The sequence below is a fragment of the Haemaphysalis longicornis genome, unplaced genomic scaffold, assembly GCF_048455015.1.
Source record: "Haemaphysalis longicornis isolate Haplotype H1 unplaced genomic scaffold, Haemaphysalis longicornis Haplotype H1 scaffold_1, whole genome shotgun sequence".
Classification (NCBI taxonomy): domain Eukaryota; kingdom Metazoa; phylum Arthropoda; class Arachnida; order Ixodida; family Ixodidae; genus Haemaphysalis; species Haemaphysalis longicornis.
In genome coordinates, this window is record NW_027526203.1 from 355,517,723 (window position 1) to 355,544,279 (window position 26,557).

At 47.1% G+C, this 26,557-nt stretch overlaps 1 protein-coding gene and 1 long non-coding RNA gene across 2 annotated transcripts; one reads left to right on the forward strand and one right to left on the reverse strand.

The window, feature by feature from the left end:
• Positions 1-741: 741 nt before the first annotated feature.
• Fog (folded gastrulation) lies at positions 742-19,440 on the reverse strand. Its single transcript, XM_077686084.1, has 8 exons — positions 19,367-19,440; positions 16,719-18,794; positions 15,872-15,996; positions 13,240-13,313; positions 10,675-11,123; positions 9,831-10,012; positions 6,532-6,572; positions 742-2,923 (listed from the first exon to the last, which is right to left on the reverse strand). Exons 1-8 carry the CDS (start codon positions 19,426-19,428, stop codon positions 1,997-1,999), a joined length of 3,936 nt encoding a protein of 1,311 aa, XP_077542210.1. The 5' UTR covers positions 19,429-19,440; the 3' UTR covers positions 742-1,996.
• On the forward strand, positions 11,060-25,357 carry LOC144154942 (uncharacterized). Its single transcript, XR_013319483.1, has 3 exons — positions 11,060-11,474; positions 24,375-24,657; positions 24,733-25,357. It is a non-coding gene; the product is annotated as an uncharacterized LOC144154942 (long non-coding RNA).
• The last annotated feature ends 1,200 nt before the right edge of the window (positions 25,358-26,557 follow it).

Sequence of the window (26,557 nt, forward strand, 5' to 3'; positions counted from 1 at the left end):
GTTTGTGGCCTGTTGTGTCTGCATTTTTGTCTTCCTTTTTTTTTCTTCCACCTTTGAACATTTTTTTTTGTCTTTACTGGGGACACAAGCCATCTTGTGGGGTATTAATGCCTTCCTACACATCGTATCAAGTTGCTTTTATGGCTCCTGGAAAGAAGTCTTCTCAGTAAAGCTCTTGTGCGTATTAATGAAGCCGACTTTAAGGGTGCTCGGAGTATAGCAAAGTGGCTTAAACATTTATATGACAATTCAAACTTGGTAATTTCTGTTGAGAGAGAGAGAGAGATAAAAAACTTCCAATGCCCGACAGAAGTTCTGATAATAGGAGGTCTTAGACTGTCTCCCTCCCTCAGCAGTCAGCCAGAATTCCTTGGATCCTAGTGATATGGCTTCGGCTACCTGGACTGATGTTGTGGCTCCTGTGTAAAGCTGAGCATACTCAGTCTCCCATTGTTTCATAGTTTTAAGATTGTATCTTCGAAGTATATTGATATCTGAATTGCTATTATTGGCATTTGTATTATTTTGGAGCTCATGACAGGACCACATCATGGCCTGTAGGTCTGACCTGCTGTTTTTAGAGTGCAGAGGTTTGAATAAAGGTCTGGATAGCAATGGTTGACAGAAACAGGGCTGCCAAGTTTTTCTTTGCAGGCCACACATGCAGACTACACAGCAAAGAGTGGTGCTATTAAAGTTGCAATGAATGCATCTACTAGCCTGCCGGCGGGCTATAGTAAATTGTTGCTGGAGTAAAGAGGGAGAGAGACAAAAGAAATGAATGCATTATACAAAAAGGAAGTAAAAGAAGAAAATGGATTAAACATTGTTTAAAAAACTGATTAAGAAAGTGCATCATCTGACAAGACAACAAAATAATGGATGGAACAGCAAGCTTTGCAGAGTACCAAGGTCACTTGAACAGAATCAAATTGCAGCTTTACGCACTAAGGTTATATTTGGGCTACAAGGCAAATCATAGTTACTGCACAATGTGCACCACCAGATCCAAGGGTAGCTTTTCCTTTTTTTTTTTATGTGCAGCAATGGAGATGCAATTTTCGCGAATTCGGCATTGGAAGCTCAATTAGTAATATGTGATGGAATACAACTTAGTGGGAACACCCAAGATGGGGTTTTGTGCGATCGTAACGGTAAGGACATTTTGTCATTAAAAATTTCATTCCATAAAAGACTTCTTTTTTCATAAAGTGTGGGCTTTGGCGTCAGCTTGGTGAGTGTAAATGGTGTAATGAAGCCATGATGGTTAAGAGTGGCCTGCAGTCAAAGGAGAAGTTATGATGAATTGACAAACATGCATCCGAGTAAATACACGATAGAATTAAAATCCACACCTGAAAGTTTATTAAAATGCAATCGTTGCCATTTTTTTAACAGCAATAGAGCAATACACCCACTGATAATGCATTGAACTCAATTATGCCCTCATAGAGCACTGAACTAAAAATTGAGGCCTGTAGGGCATTGCCATAAGGCTCAAAGGTTGCATTACGTAAGCTGAGAGCATGGGTGTACGGAGAAGCCCTCACCGATGTTTCTAATAGGGACGGTACTTTGCCTACCACATGTGGTCTATCAAAAATCTGTTGTTTCTTTGCAACTTTCAGCGTACCTGAGATCAATAACTATGAAATGCGGATGACATCAGAAGATTCGCCTTGAGCCTCAAATCTATGTAGGAAGCATTAGTCCGACTGGCCAAAAAAACATGCATAACCACAAGACATCACTGCCTCATCCGAAACCAGCAATGACTACAAAACGTAAATAACATCACAAAACATTGCTTCATCCTTGAATTGATAGGACAACAATCCGATCGGCCAAACAGAAATGCACAACCACAAGACATCACTGCCTCAGCTGAGGCCATCAATAGCTATAGGAAGTATGAATGACATCCCAAAGCTTGCCTTAATTTAAGCCTCCAATTGATTTTATAGGACAATAATCCATTTGGCCAAACAGGCCATAATCACAAGACATCACTGCCTTCTGGCGTCTCATCAGAACACTCCTTCTGCAGCACAGCACTACACGATGGTTCCACGGTGTCCTTTGGATGGCAGCCCGAGACAACTGCTGTATTTCCCTCCAATGTTTCCAACAGGTCTTGAACGTCGTTTTCATCTAGCGCTCCCTGAGATTCTGCAGCCGCGTCGCCTCCAAGTCTGCCGTCTGCAGCACTGTTGTCTGCAGGTTCCTTGAATACCGCCACCAGCGGTTCCAGCGTCTGCAGTTGGGTCATCTGCAGTTCTTTAGTTTGAGGTTGTCCTGTTTGCAGTTCTGTTGTCTGCAGTCCCGTTGTTTGAAGTTGTGCTGTCTGCAGTTCTGTTGGTTGCAGTTCTGTTGCCTCCAGTGCTGTTGTCTCCAGTTCTGTAATCTGCAGTTCTAGCATCTGCAGTTGGGTGGTCTCCAGTTGTGTTGTCTGCAGTTCCACTTCCGACTTCGCGCCGTTGTCTTTAGAAAGAGGTCCCCCAGACGACTCTGCCGGCTGTGATACGTTGTCATAGTCGATGGACGGAGCACCTGATGGTTCCATGCAAGGCAAAGGATCCCAGCTTTTAAATGGCTTCACCGGACACCAGCTGGGGCTAGTGCAAGGGCTGTAGAACATTGGAGTCAGTTCACCAGAAAGGTTCATGGCAGGGGAACTAGGATCGTCCGTTTGCGTTGTGCCGTCCTGAAGAACTGGCTTCATGCACGACGCCAGTGCTTGATGAAGCTCGTCTTGAATGGAAGGGCTTGCTGGGGGATGAGGACTGCATGGCTCAGTTGTGCTACCCTGAACGGCCGTTCTGGTCAGCTCCATGCAAGATGTGATTGCTTGGTGAAGCTCGTTCCGAAATTCAGCCAGAAGTTGATCCGTTACCATTGCGACGAACGGCAGCAGTGCATCGACCTAGGCACAGAGAAGGTTCACATTAGACAAAAGAAGTTTAGTAGGGGTAGCTTGTAGGGGTGTGCGAACAGTGTTTTTTCCATTTAAAGTGGATATGAAGCGAATAATGATTTTATTCAAGTAGCTGCAAATCAAATCAAATATTGAGCAAATTCCAATCAGAAAACTGAAGCATGCTGCAGTAACTACACACAAGAAAAATAAAAGGCTTGTGCAAAAGGCTTGCAAACTGTTAATGCACCATAAAACAAGTGCAAAGAAGCTTTTTGGCTGCTCTTAGCTTTACTGATATTACATTTTAAATGGGGGCCGCTTTCACCTCTTGACTGGTTGCTTCAGCACATTAATACAATTAGGGCATAACTGAATATTTTGATAAGATATATGGGACAATTTGCTTATGAACAAGAAATTTGAATGGCAGTTTCATAAACATTCGTCAGCTCTAAAAAAAGAAAAGAAAGCATATGGGACAATGCAAGGCAAGAGAAATTAGCCTGATTCACAAATACTACTTTGTGGTGCTACCATATTTACTCGAATCTAGGCCGATACTTTTTTTTTAAAAATCGTTACACGAAAGTTGGAGGTCAGCTTAGATTCGAGGATGCGGCTTTCCTGTCACCGCTAGCCACTCAACGCCATCTCGCGGCCATAAGCTTGCAGCTGGCAGGTTTGCAGGCACCATTTTGCTTGTTTGAATGTTGTGAACTCGGTCGTCGCTGCGTGACCTCAAGAAGCACCCGTGTTCGCGACACAATGGCGCCCACCAAGCGGTGCCACTACACCATGGCTTTTAAGCGGAAAGTAGTCTTGGAGGCCGAGAAAACTTCAAACCTTGAAGCACACCGCAAATTCCGCGTCGATGAGAAGAACGTGCGCTGATGGAGGGAGCACCAGAATGAACTTTTCAGCTACACTGCCAAGCGTACGGTCTTCACAGGGCCCAAGAAAGGTCGACACCACGAGGTGGAAAAGGATGTCACCGACTTTATTCGGCACCAAAGAGAGGGTGGAATGCCTGTGACGATGGCGATTATACAGGCAAAGGCGAGGGAGATCGCAAATGTACGAGGCGTCGCACGGACTCCGTTCAAGGCCAGCAGGGTCACTCGCTTTATCAACAAGAAGTGGGTAGAAAAGGAGTACCGACTGGGCCAGATCGGTAACGCAGACCAGACTCCGGTGTATTTCGACATGCCTGTGGCCTACATTGCGAACAACAAGGGCGTGAAAGAAGACAAGGTCAAAACTGCAGGCTACAAGAAGCAGCGCACCACCGTGATGTTGTGCTGCACGGCCGATGGGCAAAAGCTGCTGCCGTACGTTATTTTTAAGAGGAAGACTCTTCCAGCCGGGGAAGTTTTCCCTAAGAATGTCGTTGTGCGAGCCCATGAGAATGGTTAGATGAGTGGTGTCCTCGTCGAAGATTGGGTCAAGACTGTTTGGCAGTGACGTGCCGGTGCTCTGCTGTTTCTGGACTCCTGGTTCTGGGCTCCTACCGCGGCCACCTGACAGATGCCGTTAAGTCCGCGCTTTCGGAGGGTGGTACGGACATTGCGGTAATACCCGGCGGTATGACAAGCCAGCTACAACCGCTCGACGTGGCCATCAATAAGCCATTCAAGGACAGGCTGCGGAAGCATTACAACGACTGGCTGATGCTGCAAGATCACCAACTGACACTGACCGGGAGCATCAAGTGTGCTTCACTCAGCCAACTGGCGAACTGGGTCGCCGCAGCATGGGCCGAAATTCCGGCCGAGGTAATTGTGCGGGCCTTCCGTAAGTGCAGCATTTCAAACGCGCTGGACGGAAGTGAGGACAGTACGCTGTGGGAAGAGGACAGTGACAAAGAGGACAGCGACCATGAGGGCACCGATGTCGACGAGTGAGCATTGAACATTCTACGACAAGCGCCGCAAGCGTAATAAAGTGCATGTTCTAGTCTCAGTCCAGCGCCTTTTTTTCCTTCGGCTCACATTCGAGGTAAGCTTTTAATTTTCTGACCTTCTAAATTTGGGGGTCGGCCTAGATTCGAGTAAATACGGTATCATCCCTGCTTTACCATCGCTCACAACTCCCTTACCCTGCAATAGCAACTTATGAATCTTGTTTTCAAAAATATTTTGCGAATCTTAAATATGTGTTCCGAGAAAGGCATGTCATAAATGTATAAATGTACAAAAAAGTTGAGATTGAAATCAGGGCACATATGCATAACAAACGTGCACAATCAATACAAATGCACACTGGTGCCCAGTGTCAATGTCTGCTTGCTTAATCTCTGTGTCTAAGAGTGTGATGCTAGAAAAATTCATCATTTATCCTATGTCCCGTATGGAAAGCAAAGAGGGATATTACAGGTAAAAAAAAAAAGATCAATTTATGCACAATTTGATCAGAAAACCGGTGACCTAGGGTCTGTGACCCTACAAAACCGCACTGTCTTATCTAGAGAGTGCTGACCGAGACGGCTTGAGTTGACCACATTATCAGGATGTGAAAAGAGCAGCAAGACAAAGCGATGGCTTGATGCCAAGGAGATAAGAGGCCCTGCCCAAAAGTACCTTTCTTTTGCTGTTTACCTTCAAGTCACCGGAACAGTGCAGGAAAGCCAGTCGCCAGAGCACAGAGTGCCGGTGCATAAAATACACCGAAAATTTACTTAAAATTTCTGTATGCTGATATCTCATTCAAAGGCTAATCAAATATTGCGTTATTCACTTTGATATCATAAGGTTCCACATATTCGCACATGCCTAGCAGCTTTACACGTGAGGATTAACTTCTACAGAGCGACTGTTTCTTTGAATGCAACCAACAAAAGTGGAACAGAATTTTTCTTATTCAGAGGCAAATTTCGATAAATAGTATCCGCTTCCTATTGTAATAATGCAAGAAACTGCCATACGATGTGATTTTGTTCTCATAAATCACTGCGGCTGGTTTCGCACAGCTGTATCAGTTTCCCTCGCTTGGTCTCCATCAAGTTTTTTTCATGTGGAAGACAGGCGACTGCCCACAGCGCCAACTTAGTATACCTCACAGTTTTAGAATTCAGCTTGAACACCTCCTTGGCTGCTGTAGAAATGCCGCATTGAAGTAACCTGATTTATTGTAGGGTTTAACGTGCCGACGCAATGCAGGCGATGAGGCGCGTTGTAGTGGAGGGCTCCGGATTATTTTGACCACCTGGGGATCTTTAACGTGCACCGAAATCTCGTACACACGGACGTTTTTGCTTTCACCTCTATCACCGCCGCAGCCGGGAAATGAACCCGCCACCTGCATTGAAGTACCTAGTGATAAAAGAGGTACAATATAAAGCTGAACTATACCTTAAAAAAAAAAAAAATCGATTATGAGAGCAGAGGCAACAATACTATTACTAACAACAATATTCATAAAAATAAAACGCTGGCAGCAAACTCCATCACTATTACAGAACGCCTGTTCCAACAAACCTCCATTCCCTTGCCCACTGCACAGGCTCACAAGTGACAATACTTTGAGTACCGCAGCCCGTTTCCACCGCTTCATATGCCGCCTACAAATGTAAAGCCCTAAAAGTCAATGCGCTGAGGTATGCGAAACACGGCCCTTACAGTTTCCGCTGGTAATCTTGACCGAGCAGCATCAACTGCTTCTGCAAAGATACGCGCATAGAAAATAAGGCATTAGGATGAGCTCACTGGTGAACTGATTACATGCACATGATGCATACCGTACTTACCCGATTCTAACGCGCACCTGATTTTCCAGGCAAAAAACCGAAAAAACTTGCACCTCCGATTGTAACGTGCATGGAACTTTGTGAGCAAGACAAACGAATGCGAGAGAAACGGGCGATTTATTTCCCGGAGTAATCTCACTCATCTCACTCCTCGTCGGTCCTCGGTGCCGTCAAGCGTGTTCGTGGTGATGCCACACTTCTGAACGTTCAACCATTGTCGATGGGATCGTGGACCACGCCTCGCACGCCCATCCTACGAGTTTCTCCAGAGGCACACACTTCAGCCGACCGCTCGTTTTGAACGCGTGAGAGCCGCTGCTGCCACTGCTGTTATTCAGGGGGGACGCGGGGATCAGATTGCGAAAAGTAACCAAAAAATCGTTTTTTCGGAAGTCACATTTTCGGATTGCACGTTTTATATTCTATGCGTTCACGAAGTTTCCCCGCCGCAAACGATCGCGAAGTGCCAAAGAAAAATATTTATATCGTCTGGGGTGGCAAAATATTTTCGCACCGCTGTATCTCCGGAACGACTAGATATCCTGTATATAGCTCCCGCAGGGAGCTAAGAGTTGCGCGACCCTTTTCCACGCGCCGCCGTGATTGCGACACTCCGGTTATCCATGCCGCGCAGAGAAGCCCCCACTACGGCTGCGCCGCAGCCACCGACGCGGGCGGCACCGCGCCCCGCCCAGGAATCCAGCGTAGCCGCCGTAAGGCGCCGCCGACCGAAGCGCCCCCACCGCGCGTCGGCCGCCGTCGGAAGCGTGGCGGCGAGGCTCCTTCACTCGCGACGGGCGGCTTTCCCGCAGCAATCCGGATAACAAAGATGGCGGTCGGTCGCGCAACTCTTAGCTCCCTGCGGGAGCTATATACAGGAACTCTAGGAACGACGCCACCGGGCGCCGCCATCTTGGTCGCGTTAGATCGGCCGGCTCTTTAACTTTCGTTTTCCGGTCGGTCCTTTTGTCATCGCTCGCTCACAAACGCACAAACGGCAGAAAGAGAACGATAGTGAAACGAAGCAACCGATAGATGGTAACACGCGATTGGCTGTCCGGCCGCGTTTTTTGATACGGCTCTCCTGATTGGGCGTCGCCATGACAGTAAAAACATGGCCGCCGGGCTGCTGCGCATTTTACGCGCACTGCGCTCCGCCGACGTTTTCAAGGTTTCCTGGTCGACTCGGTTGCAGTTTGCTCACTTTAGCTGTTGCGGTACTAAACAGTGACATTACTATTATCGCGGCGATAATGCTTGAGATCGTGCGCCAAATAGGGAAGTGCGCGGCTCGAAAGACGCATCGAAAACGTGCCCGCGACGTCGCCGTGGTCTGTCCTTGAGTGGGAAGCGCGGTGCGTGCGTCTACAATTGCGGTTCGTGAAGCGAACTTTTGGACGCATTGTGAGCATTGCGATGTTATAAAACGCTGAGTTATTGCTGTGTTTCACAGCGTGCTCGCGAGCTTCAGGAATGAAATGGCCAACTCGCCAGAAGTTGCGGCGCGCGCTCCATTGGCGCGACGTGTTCGGGCAGCGGCCGATGGATCGGTTGCTATTGCACGCGAGTAATAATAATTGATGTACGCGAAGTGAAATTTAATGGGAAAAGCAAAGTTGCCAACCATATCAAGGTTACCTAAATTACGGTCGTGGGGAACGTGCGCGTAGAAGATTTGGGGGGGGGGGGGGGGGGTGCAATGAACCGTCACCCAGCTTATTTGAGAAACTTTTGCCGTGGCTCTAAACTAGTTCGTACAACGAAGTCTGGGATTACAAAATTATATTTTCAGTGTTAAATAAATTAACAAAGACGCCGTAAGGCTGCAGCGCTTCACATTTCGATATTTTTATTGGGTTTTCTATTTTTGAAATGTTTGCAATTCTGTTGTCTATTTTGCAATCATTGATTCTCCTGAAGGTAAAGAGCATGGTATGGTAATAATAATCAATGTTGTAATTGTGTAAAAAACTATATTCTGCTTTCAAATAGCTCATCTTATGCTTGTGGTGCCCAGATATAACTTCTTGACACTGAACAGCCTCATGTACTAAGCTGTAGCTTCAGCAATCTTATGACACCCAGAAATCTGCTGAAAGTCTGGTGGCACATTAATATAAGACGAAACCATGCCTCACTCTTCATTTTGGAGACAGCTATGCATTTGGCACACATCAAGTGAAGTATAGGTACCCTAGCAGCCCATAGTGAACTTTGTAGTACATCCATCTGAAGGCCTGCACATGAAAACCTTCAATTGGCCAGGAAGGCCTCCCAGATGCACCAAATCAAAGGGCAAAGGTCTTTGAGGTTGTCCCCAAGCAAGGACAGCAAGGACTCTGCTGCTGGTGCAGTTTGAAAAAGCGTAAAGCCTTCGTAAACTTTAAGAGCCGTTTTCTCAAAAGTGCGTTTTACGAGTTCTTCGTTGCTCGTGGAAAGGATAGCATGGCAACCACTGGGCGGATTTTGACACTGTCTGTTTTATTTCAGTCCTCGAAGAATTCTGCAGGGTATGACATTCTTGGATTTTCATTTTAGGGCCTAGTTATTTTTTGAAGTGACATTTACGGCCGAGTCAGCTGTATACTACTGGGTACAGATGAAAATAATGTTCTCTGTAAAAAAAATGAAGAGTGTAAAAAAAAATCGAAGAATGTCATTCCCTGTAGTGTTCTTTTGACTACAATTGAAAAGTATTCTGAACTTCCTACCATATGTCAATACCTTGCTAGGCTTTCCACGAGCGGGCAACATGTACACCTCTGTAACACAAAAACTACTGAAGGTATCATCCTAAAATTTCACATTTCACCATTTGGAGTGTTTTCCAATGTGCCTACCAAATTTCATTACTCATGTCAAAAAACAAAAAAGTTTATCCGATCGCCACCTCCCCCCTTAAGCGCGCAAGTGGAACAATTTGACAATTTGTGTGAACGCCAATAGAAAAGCCTAGGCGCCTATGCTTCCTGCATCTGAAAAATCGTTGCTAAAAGCTTTGATGCCATCTTGAGATGGCGATGGGTGGGACGAAATTTCCGCTGTTTCGGCAGTTTCAGTTTCGTATCCGATTCTAACACGCATGCGAGTTTTCGGCCTATTTTGCCGGAAAAAAAGTGCGCGTTAGAATCGGGTAAGTACGGTAAATAGATCAATCAAGCGCAGCCTAACCTGTGGTGGTGAGAGGTGTCGCAGCTGCCCGTGCAGCCTTTTTGCAGCTCGTCTTGTCCAAAGAGGCTACGGAGAGGTTGCTGTTGATGCCACCGGTTTTAACGGACCCCAGCTTTCCGAATGACTCCACTTCCACAAGCAGCGCCCGGTTGTCTTCTGACCTGCCATCCCGCTGCTGTTCCCTGTTGTGAAGAGCAGAGCGTTGAGTTGCTTCCTAGAAAAGCTCCTGCATCGTCGTAACAAGACAAAAGCTCACGACCTCCATTCCGGTTCTCCAACTCCCTCTTTCCTTTTCCTCCCTCAATGTTTTTTCTGTTGTCATAGCGTTCTTTTGCAATCTTGCTATATGACTGCGCCAGAGTGGGAACACGAAACTGAGAAATGCTGGATAAGGGGTGGTGCAGGCAGCCTTTGATCAAGTATTTAAAGAAAAATCCTAAATTAAAATAAAAGCTTTCATAAAAAGGTAAAAAAAAAAGTAGTTGCCTGTAAGCGGCATCGAAACAATGGATCTACACGTGTCAAAGACGACGTGGTTAATGAAACTCTGAGTGAACAGGACAAAGAGCAAGAACAAAAATTAATATTTCTACTTTATTTTTTTTGTTTCCCTGGAGCTGCAGCGAATACAACGTTAATAAAAACTGATCTTACATCGTTCTATGACATTTTCAAATGTGCTCCATTTTGCGAGTCAACTTCAGGGAACAGCCCAGAACCACTTGATAAATCGCCAGAGGTTGTTTACGGAAACAGTGTCCTTAATGCCTGGATCCTCTGTCATACAGCTCTACCGCCAAGTTCCTGCACTCCATCCCTTTGCCACAAGGTGGGAGAGACTTACACCTGCGAGCTGAGGTCGTCAAAGGAGGCCACGACCCCCTCACACGGCTTGGCGATGTTCAGCTTCCTCACAAACTCGTCCGGTGCCAGCCTGCCTGCAGTTTTTCTTGGCTTCCTGCCCCGCCAGACGAGGTCGCAGTGCACGACCTTTTTCGTGCGGCTGCCCGTGCTGCTGTTGACCATGTAGTCGAGCGTGACCTCGTCGCCCCTGGCCAGCACCTCGTTCAGGTCCTCCAAGACGACCTCTCCATCCTGATAGAAGCAGCCACTCATGAACTCGACCTCCAGCGACGATCCGGCCTCCCAGACCTCGGCCCAGGCCACGGACTCGAGAGCTCGCACGATGGTCCCCTTGGCGCCTTCGTAGATGAACACCGAGGGCTCCGATCCCTCGTGATGTGGACTTTTCGTCCTCGGAGGTGTGCGCTTGTCTCCATCACCAGCAACCACCTGGGGATTGTAGATGGCTGGGCGCTCAAGTTTCTCGGATAAGAGGACACAACGAGGCGTCAACCCAACTGCCTGACTCCGAATCCATCACAACGCAGGAGTGCTTTAAGGTTGAAAACTACAATCTACCCTGGAGCTGTCCAATTTTAACCCTTTGTATCACACCATCCACATATGTGGACAAAACATACCAGTGAACTGCCACCGTTTTAGTGAATGCCTCACCGCGAAATCAAGTTCAAATGTTCGCGTCACTCAGGCGTTTCATAAAAACACTGCCAGATGGCTAGCTATCAAGAAACAGCAGCAAATGTGCACAGGAACATGGCGTCCTCCTTTCCACGCCTCAAGGTGGGTACCTCCACTTTTTTGGTACATTACCCCTAAATTCCTAAGAATTTGTTCATTATTTGGTGTTGGACCTAAAAATGAGGAGTGTGTCTTGTTTTTATCCGAGTTTTGTTGCAATACAACCAGCAGAAGGTTTGTAAAGCGAGTTGTCGTGGCGGCGTCCACGTATGTGAACGCCATAGGTGTAGAACATATGCATATCCGAGAAGACGGTGTTTGCCACCAGATTGGTTTACTGCCAGCGCTCGGTACTGTTCAGTTTGTCAATTCTTCAATGCATGAGATCATCCCCTCTTGCTGACATGTTAGCTGCACAACAACCCACTAGCGCTAAATAATGTTTTACACACCTACCCCCTTTCAGAGGCTGTTGTGTAATTAACACATTATGATGCCTGCCTAAGAACACTCCAAGACCAGATTCCGATTGAAGTGTGTAGGAGTTCCATTCCAATGCGACTGCTAGCTATGCGATACACTGCACCTCATTCCCACTAGCAACGTCTCAACCAATGTTTGCCATGTAAGTGTCGCACAGTCTCACAAGTTGTAGCACAACCAAACACTTGCATGCTATTGCAGAAATACAGAAAGGCAAAATGAAGTAAGCAGCAACCATGGGCAAAGAAAATGCAAGACAAATACAGCAACATTTCTCTTTTTTTTTTGACGACAGCGTACATTCGATTATACACCAGGGATATATTAAGACAGTGCACTTACGCTAAATACAAATACAGCGATGCTGAAGCAATATTTGGTGAGTGAGTAAAAGGCTTGAAGTATCACAATGTCGTAGAATCACAATGCCATTGCAGCAGCAGCTGCATTGGATTTCCGTATTATGGGTTCAAATAATCGTAGACTAATTTTCCGTGCACTTCATCTTGCTAGAAATACAACCTCGAAGGCTGAGAATCAAATTTCTAACCTCAAGAGTAGAGGCAGAATGCCGTAGACGACAATGTCCAGTTAGCCTCGCCATTGGAAAGTTTACAAAACAACACTACTAAGTACAGGAGGAAAAGACGAAGAAAATGACAAACATGGACACTGTTCTTTGACCTTTCATCCCGTTCTTAGAAAGTTGCCGTGCACACAGTGTGTTTAGAAAATCCAACACTTTGGGACCGCTTTTCCAGCAGTATGCTATGGGCACAGAAACACTCTAGAAGTGCTAGGAAACTTTTAAATCAGGATGGAACACTCGCCACCTACAAAGCATTTGTGTCAACCAATTGCTAGCAGTGTGAGGTACCCACCATGAAGCGAAGTAATGCTCGCTTAGATACCAACCACGAAATGAAGTACTCCTCACTTAATGCCTTACATGGCACTTCACCTGTAAGCACACGACTGGGCTTGTTGGTCCCTTGGCAGAATGCCGCTGTTTCGTGTGGACATTTGAGCACCTACCTACCCACGTAACAAACACAACACGGTCACACCCACAATCTCTTTAACACTCGATCCGTGCGGACAGGCTGTTTATGTGACCAGAACGTCTCATCTGTGACCCAGCAAGACTGGCCGAGTGCTAAGGAATCGTGCTGCTCTTTTTTTTTTTTTTTGTTCTTCTTCTCTACCGCGGATTTTCAAGCCTGAACAGAGCTAGGATAAGAAAACGAGGCCAGCAATGAAGAGCAGACATTGGTGGGTGCAGACGTGCCAACAGACTGGTGGAAAGGAGAACAGCGTTTCAGCCATGCAGCAAGAGAGGGAGAGGACTGGCAAAGTGACACAAGAAACGAGCTCTCAAGCTTACGTTTGCACAGCGCACAACTGATTCGGCTGGTGCAATGGCCGCTCCCGGAAGGCGCTGGCCAAGGGCAGCTGCAGCTGTGTGGACATTTCACACGGTGTCAAAAAAGAGTTCGCTCCTTTCTCCTCTTCCAACTCCCCCAGCACCACCCTTTGGCAAGAGGATGAGCTTTTGGCCTTTATGTGAGAGACGACATGTCCCAACAAACCATATAGAACACATTTTCTTAGGGTGACCTTTTGTTTTCTTGATGAGTACAAAAAAAAAAGCCCACAATGCTTTCCCTGTGCACACAGGTAGACAAACAAAACTACTGCAAGAACAAGAAACACTGAATTAATCTACCTGATGATGATAAAATTTGAGACTAATCCACAACAGTATTCAATGAAACAGGTGTTCGTTGCTATCCAGGATGATATCTGCTCTGCTTAGCAACTTCCCGTATGGCATACAACAGCTGCAACTGAAGAAAAAAAAATAGCTAGTCTTCACTTCTAGCCCCTCAACGGCTATCTTGGCAGTAACACAACAATGCAGAAGCGCCCTTGCTCCAAAATCTTTACAGCGACTGAGATGAAATTTCATCGCTTTAAATGAGACCGTAATTTATGTTTTTAGTTGGTAAAATTCTGCTCCTATTTTTCTCTGAATGATGCAGAATTGCTAAACTGCCTTTATTGAAAAAGTTACACCCACGGAGCAAGATATAAAGAGGAGCGCCGACTGTGGCCCAGAAAAAATCTTTTGCTCGGGCCGATAATGTCCACGCGCCGCCGGCCGCCAGCTTTCCCTTTGCTCTCTTCCTCCTTCGTTCACCCTCTCGTCGCTGTGCCTCTGTACATGGCTCTTCCCGTCTTCGCTCTCCCCGGAGGCATCTTTTCTTTCACAGCGACGTCTGTCTTATGACTGTCCAACTATGCAGGAGGCATGCGTGCACGCGCGGAATTTAAACACCCGTGCACGGCCGCGATAGACGGCGCAGATAATCGCATGCCACCGCATACATGGCGATCGCTTATTCCCTATCAGGGAACGTTTATTTTGGCATTATGAAGACCCACTAAAAATAATGTACTAACCCAGCAGATGTAAGACGCAACTGAACGACGACGACTTCAGAAGCACCAAAGAATGAGCAAGAGTAATATGGAATGCCACAACATACAGTCTAGCGCGATTCTGCTTACGACGAATCGATGCAGCACAAAGATTACCCTCTGTTGTTAGCCTGCTCTCCGGCTGCGTGCTTAATTATTTATGCTGCTTCTGCGCACGAACAACGCTTACAAAGGTCGCGCAGAGTCTCCATCGGCGAACGGCAATGATGCATATTTCCGTGCCAATGACTGGATTGGACGGCTGCCCTGTTGTATCAAGTATACAAAAACACTGTCAGCTTGATAAAGAACCAAAGAATACAAACGCAATCTTCATTGTAACTTATGCCACAACTTACCGCCCGATGTTCACTGTCGCTCTACGGTCGTGTTATCTCGTCGATAACGCCGCAAACTCCAAATAAAACGCCGCGATTGTATGGCTGCAATTTTTTTGCCTACCATGGTTCCCGGCGTTTTTTTTTTTTTTTTTTCTTAAGGGGCTGACCAGCAAATCAAACGGCTCGTTAAACCTTTTCTTTCGGCGAGTCATCACCACAGAGATATAGGGTCCGGACGAATTCAAATATCGCGAAATGAAGGCTTGTGAAAAGACCGCACTGTCAGGGACCTGATCTTGAGCAGATTGCTAGCCGCGGGCAGTCACGGGTGATGTTATCGCATTTCTTTTCTTTTCTGATGAGCGTGTAAGTGCCGGCCCGTGTTCTAGGCACACTCTGTTTTGGACGTAACTTGGAGAACTGCAAGAAGCGGAGGGAACTTTTATAATCGCTAGTGATCAGAACCAGTTGCTCCTTTCGCCTTTTGTAAAACCTGTTAAAACACAGCCGAAATGGTACTCACCAATTTAGAAAACGGAGTCCGATTCGGGGCAAGCGGTGCGTAAAAGGTAGCGTTTCTGTAGAGGCCAGTTGTTTGAATGTGGTCTCTACATGAAAACGGAGTCCGATTCGGGGCAAGCGGTGCGTAAAAGGTAGCGTTTCTGTAGAGGCCAGTTGTTTGAATGTGGTCTCTACATGTTGTTTTCCCGCCATGCAAACCAATCTTTAACGTATCTTTGACGTATGACCACTCAATTCCTTCGGGTCCGGGTTACCCAGAAGGTGCCGTTGAACAAGTTAATCAACTGTGCGAGGGAGGTGCGCAATGAACGCGAAGCGGCGCCAAAGCAGGCCCAAAGCAGTCCGTGCACAAAACTACCGTCGCCGAAGCAGACGACACAGCCCACGGAATGCGTTCCGCCAACACGCCCGCCGGCGCACGGGGAACCCCGGTCGCTTAGCCGGCCGCCCATTTGCTGCGTCATCTACATTGTGTTCCGCGAGTGATGGACATTAAGAGCCCGCCGGAGAGAGCGAAGTCGGCGCTCCTGTTCTTGCTCCGTGGTTACACCTGTCACCCTTAAAATTAGGACAAAAAGGAAAGAAATTACAAAGTCACAGGGAGTGGAACAAGAATTTGAGGAACCTGCTTAATTTCCCACCAGAAAGCATTTCCACCCATGAAGAACTTACTCAGCTGTTGTCCGGCCGCATTTATCATCACAATGCCTGATGCTTGCAACAGCTGGGCAGTGCTCAAGAGTGGCTTGCACGTTCCGTCTCGGGTCACGCCGGAGCAGACCTTGGGTGGATCAGGCCTGCACAAATAAGACAGGGGTGCACTTAGCAGTCAACTGTTTTTGACTAAGGTGGTAAGGCTAAACACAGAAGAGGCATTAAAAACTTGTGGTTCTGAATTCAGTGTTATGCCCTCCCCTGAGTTTTCAGCAAACGTCCATCACTTTCAACCTTCGATCCAGGGTAAAGGGAACAGCAGACATCACAAAGAAATGGAGCACCAACTTGGGGAATGAAGCAATAGCTGTTTACAACAAACCAACAGCAAAAAGTGCGAGTTTTTGGTTACGGTGCTCCAACCTGCAATGTCCTGTTCTGTTCAGAGCCAAAGGTCTTTACCCCTGCCCTGCCAATACTAAACAGGACGGAGATGTCCGGCCCATTCAGTCATCAAAGTGCATCTATCAATGTCAACGCCGGTGAGACTTTCAGCAATAGCAGCGAGACCTCAACTCGACAAGAGGCAAAGTAGAGACCGCTTTGTTCGCCCACTCCGCAACCTTTCATTCCAAAAAGCCCCTCTTACTACCATGGTTGATTGATGTGTAGATAATAAAGGTGGCTGGAAACCATGACTGAAACAAAAATAGTTGGCAGCCTTTACATTCACTCAAAAGTAGTCACACCAATGAATGAAGCTCAGCTTGGTGCACAAGACAGGGTAGCCACCTGTCACCCCAAACAATCAAAATGTGATCTGCCTATAAACCATGTGTTCTAAAAAGAGCATTTTGCCACTTACAGTAACTGCTTTGTTGCTCTCGGCATCGGCGTATTGCTCTGTGATGGTGCTGGGTTGTTCAGCCGTTCGGCAAAGTCCTCAGGGCTTAGCTGCAGCACGCCTGAAGGCTTCTGTCCTTGCCAGACAAGGTCGCAGTGCACTTCTTCCTTCCCTTGGCTAACACCGACCATGTACTCAAGGCTGACCGCATCTCCTTTCTTGAGTGCCTTGTCCAAGTTGTACATGTAGGCTGTGCCATCCTTGTAGAAAGAGGTGAACTGGAGGTCCCTCAACTTGCCAGACTCCTGTACGCTGCAGGTTGCGACGCGTTGCTGAATGTCGGTGACAATGCCCTTGCTGCCTGGACAAATCGTGATGGACAGCTGAGAATCACTGGGCGCCGCCGCCAAACTTGCGCGTGAAGCATCAGCGCTGCTGTGGCTTGCTCCCTCGGTGCTATGCTGGCCTGAAAGCTCCTTCTCGCGCACTGTTTCGGCAAGAATTCTGTTGAAAATGTTTTCACTGAGGCTGACGTGCAGTTTGGCAGGTCTGTTTCCGGTCCACACGAGCGTTGCCACCCACAAGTCCTCACGAGCTTTGACAGCATCGATGTATACATCCACAACTGATTTGAATGTGGAGCCTTCATACAGTTCCTCGAAAGACTTGATTTGCTTGCCGTTGCGGTACACCACATCAATGATGACATGCACGAAAATGTCCTCGTCCAGCCAAGAAGCTTGGCCGGTCCTTTCGGTCACGCGCACAAAAGCGGCCTTGACACCCGACAGCTTTTGGCGAGTGGTCCAGGGCACGTGGGCTTCAGGGTCCGACGGCTCTTGGCTTCCACCCGTGGTGCGTGCTTTGGGGCCCTCCCAGTCTGGGATGCCCACAGGGTAATCCTCAGTTTCACCGTCTGAGAAGTCTAGCGAACTGCAACCGTTTAAAAGCTCTTCAATGTCCTCACCCTCAGACATGAAGACCTCGCTGGCACTGCCCTTTTCCTGATAACTAGCAGCATCGTCCTCAGGGAAACTGTGCCACACACTGGTCGCCTTCCACTTTACCCACTTGGACGGTTTGGTGTTGGGTACCGCATCAAACCTCACCCTGTCCCCGACTGTGAATATGTCAGCCAGGTCTTTGCAACTTCTGGCTATCGTTTTCTCCACAACACTGCTATGAAAAAAGCTGCAATTTCTCTTCTTCTTTGGTCCAAATGTGATGAAGCCAAAGCTTGGCTTTACAGTGTGTATAACGCCTGGCTGGTTGTACAAATCATCACCACTCTCTGGCTCAACCTTCAGCGGCGTCAAACGGGGAGCCCGTTTGACGACCACTGGTTTGACCCGGCGCACATGTGTGGCTTTTAACGGTGCCTTGTGCCCGGATGTTCGGGTTGCGTCCAGAACAACACTGTCTGGACCAACTGCTACACCAGCAGAATGCACATCACTGTGCCGGCCATCTTCAAACTGCTTGACGCCAAAGTAAATGGTGGTCTTTATAGGCTTCTCCACTCCAATGAAGCGACGTGCAGGTAAGGTCCTGTATATTTGGCCGCTGACATTGCACAGTTCGGTAAGGCCCTCCACTGGTGCCTGCACCGTTGTTGCTGGCTTTGGCTGTATGAACACGCGGTCGCTACTGTCGATTATGAACGCCTCAGAGTGCTTTTCTATGAAGCTCCTGATGGCAGAATCATTAGCACAGTGCTTCTCACGAACTTCCCTTGGAAGGGGGTCCAGGTAGCCGGGCAGCTCATTTAGCTTGATCCCCTGGTTGGTTTCAAGGCATTTCTGCAGATGAGACAGCAAGACGCCACTAGTGACATCTTTGGCTACGGCTGGCCGCACGAACACGCTGTCGTTTTTGTCGATCTCAAATACCTCAGGGTGTTCTTTTATAAACTTGCGAATGGCGATCTCATTAGCAACGTTCTCTGCACGTATTTTCGCTGGTAGCTGAGCCATGTGACCCGGCAACTCTCTAACCTTTATGCCAGGGTTGCGTGCAACGCGTGCTTGCAGATACGATAACATGACGGAACTCGTCATGGCTGTGCCGAGAGAGAATTCGGGCTGTAGGCTCACGTCTCTGAAAGAAGTGAAAAATAAGAGTGGGGGGGGGGGGGGCAATATGACAAATACGTCCTACAATATCTATAATCAGTAGGAAACTAGGTTCGCACACGGTGACGATATGGCCGTTTGGGGAGACATGGCTTGCACGTGACGTTACCACTGCTCTTCCTTGTGCCCTGCTGATTTCAGCTTTATAGGTGCTGCTAAAGATTAGAGACCACAGATAAGTTCAAAGCCGTTTACCGTGCAGACTACCGTAGGCCAACATGACAGCTTCAGTGAACGTCAGTGCAATTGAGCAATCTTATATAAACCCCACGTTAAACGTGTCAGTGAATGCCGAGCGATCTCGCGGAGACTGTTGAGGTCATGCGGGCGGTGGAAAGAACGTGTTTCATGAAGTTGGGGTCCATATATACGCCTCTCAGAATGGATTTTCATAAAGTTGCTAAACGTGCGAACGAATTAACTGGGCTAAAACTCACACTCATACAGCGTTCTAGCTAGTAAACTGCGTTACGCGGGAGCATCTCAAAGACCTATAAAGACATATAAAGACAGGCCCGCTGTAAAATTTCACCTCACCTTTGCAAAGTTTCGCTATCCCACGTGCACGGGCTGGGAAAATGGCGCCAACCGCGCAGCATGCCGCGCCAATCCTATATCATAGAGCCAATCACGGAGAAAAGGTGATAATGATGATGAGTCAATAAACGTGCATAGAGTTAATACTATAGTATAATAACTAGATAAAAGCAATAAAAGCATATATTTTTCCTCCATGAGTTTAGAAGGCTTCTTTTATTAGTCATTTCGGACTGCCCACGACAGCGAGCTCCAGAGTATCCCTGAATTCTGTTTGGCCAGAGTTTCTATTTCAAGCATAATAGTAGAAATCAGTTTTTGACTTCCTAGGAATTCGAAACTGCCCTGGACAGGCAAATTATAGAGTTAATGAGGCAAATAAAAGATTCCGTCATAGTTTCGTATTTGCAAAGAGTACTGCATAACAAAAACTACAAAAAAAACGAAGCTAGAAAAATGTAACAAAAAATGAATTTACAGCATACTTTAAATAACTTTATGTGACACGACTGTGTGGTATTTCGCTGCAATAAATTATTAGAAACTCACTTTTTAGAGCCACGCAGTAACTGTGTATAAATGTTAATGCAGCCTTGCAGCCGACGGAGAAAATCAGAGGCTCTGGCGACGTCTGATTGCTGACTGTGCTTTTTGATTGATTGTGGGGTTTAACGCGCCGACGCAACGCAGGCGATGAGGCGCGCCGTAGTGGAGGGCTCCGGATTAATTTTGACCACCTGGGGATCTTTATCGTGCGCCGAAATCTCGTACACACGGGCGTTTTTGCTTTTCGCCTCCATCAGAAAAGACTGTGCTTTTTCCTTTTTGCCAAAGATGCCAAGTCACTGCCACAACACATCAGGGGCGGTATTCTTGAGTTTTGTCCCTTCTGCGTCCCTTTCAAAAGTGTCCCTTAAGGCGAGCCCTGATTGGCTAAAAGCAAACAACCGGAAGTGACGTAACGCAAGCGCAACAAACCTACTGCCAACGCCCACTGCTTAACCAGAAGTACGTCACAATGAAAGGGATTCAAAAGGGACATTTTCAAAAGGGACGTTTTCAAAAGGGACAGTTACGAGAATACCGCCCCAGCTCTGTCTGCACCTTGTAAACAAAAACTTCGCTGCATTCAGAAAGGTGGCAATTTCCAAGTCGCTGTGGTGCACGGCCGTGGCGACGAGGACTGTATGCCGTTTCATTTCCAGCGTCAGCTTGTACGCGTCCATCTTTGAACAAATTGCGCAGTATGAAGGATAAGGGGTCCACGAACAATTGATTTGATTGATTATGGGGTTTAACGCGCCGACGCAACGCAGGCGATGAGGCGCGCCGTAGTGGAGGGCTCCGGATTAATTTTGACCACTTGGGGATCTTTAACGTGCGCCGAAATCTCGTACACACGGGCGTTTTTGCTTTTCGCCTCCATCAGAAAAGCGGCCGCCGCGACCGGGAATCGAACCCGCGACCTCGTGCTCAGCAGCGCAAGGGTCCACGAACAAGAAGGTGCACGCCTACATATGTATGATGAGCCTGCTGGTGTCTATGAAGATAAAGAATAGCATCCTAAAATACCTCGCACACCCAGTAGATTGAGGGAGATGGGTGAGGATCACAGACAGGAAGGAAGAGATAGCCTTATTTATAACAGGTACCTCTGTTCATGCCACCTAGCTGCCACTGTCTGAACACGTACAGAACGTTCACCCACATTACATTACGCTGGAACTCGACAAGCCTATGTGGAACAAAAACACTAATGCCAATGCATATAGCTCCCCTCACAAACACGGTGATAAGTTCACCCCTGTGTTCACTATATGTTCTACACGTCACTTCATGTACCTTGTGGCTGGTAACTTCAATGCTAAGATATGTCTTGAGTATAAAACATGCATTCCCAAAGGCCGCCACATTGACAAACTCATACATCAAGAAGAACGCACTCTTCTCAATGACCCTCTCACTCGAACACGCAAAGGCAGCTTGGTGGGATGCGGCACTAGCCAAGATTTCGCGTTGATCATATGGACTACCCACAGGGAAACGCTCACAAGCAACCACAGCATCATATACATACCAAATTCATCCCTACCAATTATCGCCGAAACAAAACCATGCACATATCTAACTGGCACAAGTTTCCCCTGAACATGGTAAGGACATATATAACCTACAACTGCGCTGAATACCCAGGCTCAAAATATTCATTAAAGTCACAGAAAGTATAACATCGATAATTGGATTAGTTCGTACAAGTTCAGCATAATGAAGCCATGTAAATAAACAAAAGACAGAGCAGCGCTTTTGTGTCGTTCCATCCAGGTGGAATTCGATACAGAGCCGACCACTGCAGATTTGTCTCGGCTTGTAGTACTGCGTAATTAGCAACACCAATGCAGTGCAATTAGACAGGCGCGAGCCGACGTTCACAGGCTCTACCACCCGCCTACCCTGAACCCAATGTTAAAAGAAAGTGGTACTACTACCTACCTACCTACGTTTACAGGTCTGTAAGTGGGTAGTGGGCTGTAAACAACCACTCTAATGTTAAACACGTGTTGCCGTGCAACAGGGCTTCACGTCCTCATGTTTCCTCCGAATGCTCCATTGTCTCCCTAGTGGCCCCACACGCTCTGCATAGTGCCAACTGCACATTATAATTACTGTCAAAATGGCGCCAGTAGATGAGTGTGCGTACTGCTCCTGCTCAGAGCTCGAACAAAAGTGCGCTCCTAGAACTGTTGTTGCAGATCTGTTCCACTGCAATGGCAGTCTTGTGTTCACAGTAACTATAGTGAGCGTTGATATGGCAGCACCTGTCCTCTGCTACTCCTTCTGTCTCCTCTTCTTCCCTGATCTGCAGGCATGCCTGCTGTCTCCATGCCGTCTCAGACTCCATGCTTGTAGGTGTATGAAAAACGCCAGATTTCTCAAGGTTGTACAAACACTTGGGTCCAGTTTATGTGGAGGCACTTCGACGAGGTGTTCAAACATGTGCCCGGCCATCTGTCGCGGCTATGAACTGCAATCTGCCAGAGTAGGCCAGCCTGCTTGGGACTTTGTGCGCCTTGAAGAGACTAGCTAAGGTCTCCCTGCATAGTCTCGATCCTTTGCCACCGCCCCACAGCAACCAACAGCGATGCGACCGACTTCCCTTTGATGACGCTGCAACCTTTCGGGTGCAAGCCGAGAAGAACGCAATCGCATTTCAGTGCTGGCATGTGGACAAGCTTCCAGAGGACACTTACCATCACATACTCCCAGCAGCCATCTGCTGTCGATGTCCACGCTGCAGTTTAGCCAGAAGCCTGACTGCAGAAGCCTTCCCTCCAACTACAGCACATACAGCAGGCACAAGGTCGGGGCAGTGAGAAGCCTCGTCAGAGGCCTCTGTAGATGCTAATTTCCCTTATTTGCACAATTACAGGCTGCACTGTGCTCATTTTGTCTAAAGACAGCCAGCTAACAATGGACGGTAGAATCTCTGGCAATTGGTTCTGCGAACACAAAAAAACGCGGGAGTAAGCCTATAACAGCTCCACTATAAAAAGCCATGGCTCTGTTAAATGAATGGTATTTGCAAAGAGTATGCTCCCGTGTAAAAGAGTTGTAAGGTCTTCACTTGGGATTGTTTTTAGCACAAAAACCATAAGCCAGGTATTCCATTCAAAACCACAGTCACCCAAAAATATATGTGGCATCAGGTTGTGTCCGGTTGTCTGCAGCTTCACCTAAGCAAGTTCACGCTCATCCATACATCGTGCCAATATCAGAGGTGTTGTCGATTACTTGAAGGATCAAAATCTAAGGCAATGAATGGTCTTCAGTGTTGACGTTCAAGAACTTTTTTTATTCCATTCCCTAACCCGCCGCGGTGGCTCAGTGGCTAAGGCGTTGCGCTGCTGAGCACGAGGTCGCGGGTTCGATTCCCGGCCGCGGCGGCCGCTTTTCTGATGGAGGCGAAAAGCAAAAACGCCTGTGTGTGCGAGATTTCGGCGCACGTTAAAGATCCCCAGGTGGTCAAAATTAATCCGGAGCCCTCCACTACGGCGCGCCTCATCGCCTGCGTTGCGTCGGCGCGTTAAACCCTACAATCAATCAATCAAATCAATATTCCATTCCCTAGACAGGCTTCAAAAGTTTGCACAAAGCAGTATCAGGGACGACAATGATTAGGTAATGTCTGGGAATGAGGCTGGTATACCAACTTAATCCTTCATGAAGCTCCTCACTTTCTGCTTGAGTTCTATGTTTGTTGGCTGGGAACAACAACTCTTTGTCCAGAAGTCAAGTGTGTGCATAGGGGGCAACTTTTGCAACATACACTAGGCCTAAATGAGAATTTTTTTGATAACCTGGACAGGATTGTTGACTACCCTGGCAGGCTTCCATGAGAGAGCTTGAATGACTACCCCATCTTTATTGAGGGGCACAACTTTGATGAAAAGAACTGTAAAATTTTGGAGCTTTTTGAAAAGAACAGGTGTGGTCTGTCTTTCACATCTGAAGAACAGGAGAACGGACAAATCCAGTTTTTGGATTTAAAGCTGTTTTCTAACTGGGCATGTCTGTTGGACGTAGTACTTGCAACTCCATTTGGAATACAGTTATGGACAGTTAAAATTGGTAAAAAGAGGAATACTGAAATTGTGTGCATGTTTCCATGCAGTTGGAAAGAGTTTTCTGAAGCAAAAAAACATAGGCTTGAGACAGCACAGTACCCAGCTTGTAAATTGGCAGCTGTCAGCCAGGGTGTAGAAAAGTGGGTGAGGCAAAACAAAAACAGTTGAGAGCCATCAGGAAAATGTAGAAAGAATAAAGTTTGCAGTAATACCCTATGCACACCAGTTTTCTCATGGCCTGGAGTGAGCAGGCTGTTATGGTGTTCATAAGTTTTCTTGCCTATAACTTGCACGTGTGTGCCCCTACCAATGACAGGAAAGCAAAGATGCAGACACGCAAACGGAGTGGCTGCCAGATTGAGCACTTCTTTTTTTCTTCTGTGCAGGCTGGAAATCGTTTATTGCTAACCTCTACCTTGTGGTGCTGTGTACGTGAGCCAGACTGGCCGTAGGTACACTCCTGCCGGTACACAAGAACAGCATCCGAAATGGCACAACACATGTGCATTTTTCCTCGCACTGTGGTGCGTGTGGATGCGTACCGTGCTTCAGTGGCATGGACGTAGTTTTCAAACACAAGGATCAGTTTACCCAAAGGATTGCCGAAGTGTTCCACACTGCAAGCTACACTTGTGTTGCGGCCAGGCCTCACACACGTCCGAAAATGAGGTGAATTTTCTTTGTCTTGCCAGTGCCATTTCATAAACTCCACAAACATTTTGTCATTTCTTCTTCCTTTTTCAGATATCTTTAAGAAAACTGCACTCTGTGTGAAGTTTTTTTCTTTCTTGCATCTGTATATGTTTTTTTCTGTGTATTAAATTTCAATTGTTAGCGTGTGTCCTGTGTCCTCTTTTTCTGCCCTTTGTCTTGGTGCTGTTAGAGCACAATCAAAGAGGCTATGAAGACAAAATACAAGTTCTTTTTTATTCGAAAGATTTGGTGCTTGATAGTGCCCCCAGCATTTTTCCAGCAGCAAATGATGCTTTGTTCACTGAGAAATCTAAGATTTTAAGCCAAACTTTAATTCACCCGCTAAATCATGTGTTTCATGACATCAGCAGACATACTCAAGAAGGCACCTAAAACAAAAGCTAGTATGTTGACTAAGGCTGCTGGAAATGGTGAAACGCGTCTTTTGTTGCCTTGTTTGCCTTGTTTTCCTAGATGGCACTACCATACCGCTCAAGAATCGCTGTACCTGGCTTACTTTTATTAAGGTTGACAGTCATCATGCGTGAAAGATTGGGTACGCCCAACGAGCAAGGTCACGTAAGTGGCAATGTCGCTTACGCCATTTGATTACTGTTGTGTTAGACAAGTCCAATGCAACCGACGGCTGTGTAGCTTCGGCCGCCATAGCTAGTGCATGCGGTACACACTGGTGCTCCTATGTTTAAGTGTTCGAACTTTCATTGTTTACCCCACCATTCTTACTGCTGTAAAAAAGAATGTGCACTAAACTTAGGCGCAAATAGCTCATTCTGCAAGCTTATAATCCCTGTTTAATTGGTATCGGATTTTGTGGGCCTCAGCCAATTGAAACAAGTGGTCCATAATACGTCACAAGTTCAGGTCGGAAAAGGTAGGTAGGGTGTCGCATGCCTATTCTTTGTTTTTTCTCATTATATAGCTTATGTGTTAAAAGTGGTGTCAGTATTATTCTAACAAAGCAATCTTTCAAATGAACCAAACTTGCATTCTGTCTTCATAGCCCCTTTAACATTTGTTGCCAGTTCAACTAACCAGATTTAGTGCTTTTTAATGAGCTTCCTCAGCTCAATTAACATTTGTTGCCAGTTCAACCAACTGGATTCAGTGCTTTCTGAACAGCTTCTTCAGCTCAGCCTTTGCCATTATTATTGTGGCTCTCGTTTATCCGTAGCGTCACTTCTGGGATGGAACAGATGAGCACGCCAGGCCTCTCCCCTCACACCCCCTAAGGAGAACCGCTTCTTAGTATTTTGATTCGAGCAAGCCAGCAGCCCGATATGCAAAACCCACAACGCATGCACCGGTCTTGCTGTTTTCTTGTATGTCTCAATACGCTTCAGCAAATACGACACTGTCGCCTCATTTCAGGGCACTACAACGCAATGGAAAGCCCCAACTTCACCCACCAAGCTTCTCGCGAACAGATCCACCTTTGCATCCCCAACCACTACTTCGGTGACCTTCAGTAGTGGGCGAAGCCAGGTCTTGTGCTGCTTCAGCTCTACACCTGTGCATTGGCTTGTGGTGCTCTCCGGGTGGTCCGCTTGGTTAGTTTCCAGTGCTGTGTTTTGTCCACCATCTCTGGCCAACACATCAGGATGGTTGCTGTCCCCTTCTGGAGCCACATTCATCACCCACTGGATGCCTACGACAGACGCTCTTTGGTGTTGCTCCTCCACTTGATCCCTATCGCAGACCCACGGCACGGGAACACCTGCAGACTTGTTCAGTGCGGCATCCTTTGGGTCTCAGGGCACCGCATCTATTTGCCTCTCCCGTTACGCCTGACCAGTCTCCAGTGAAGATGTCGCAAAGCCTCCTCGCGCCAACCAGAACCCAATTTGATTTAATGTGC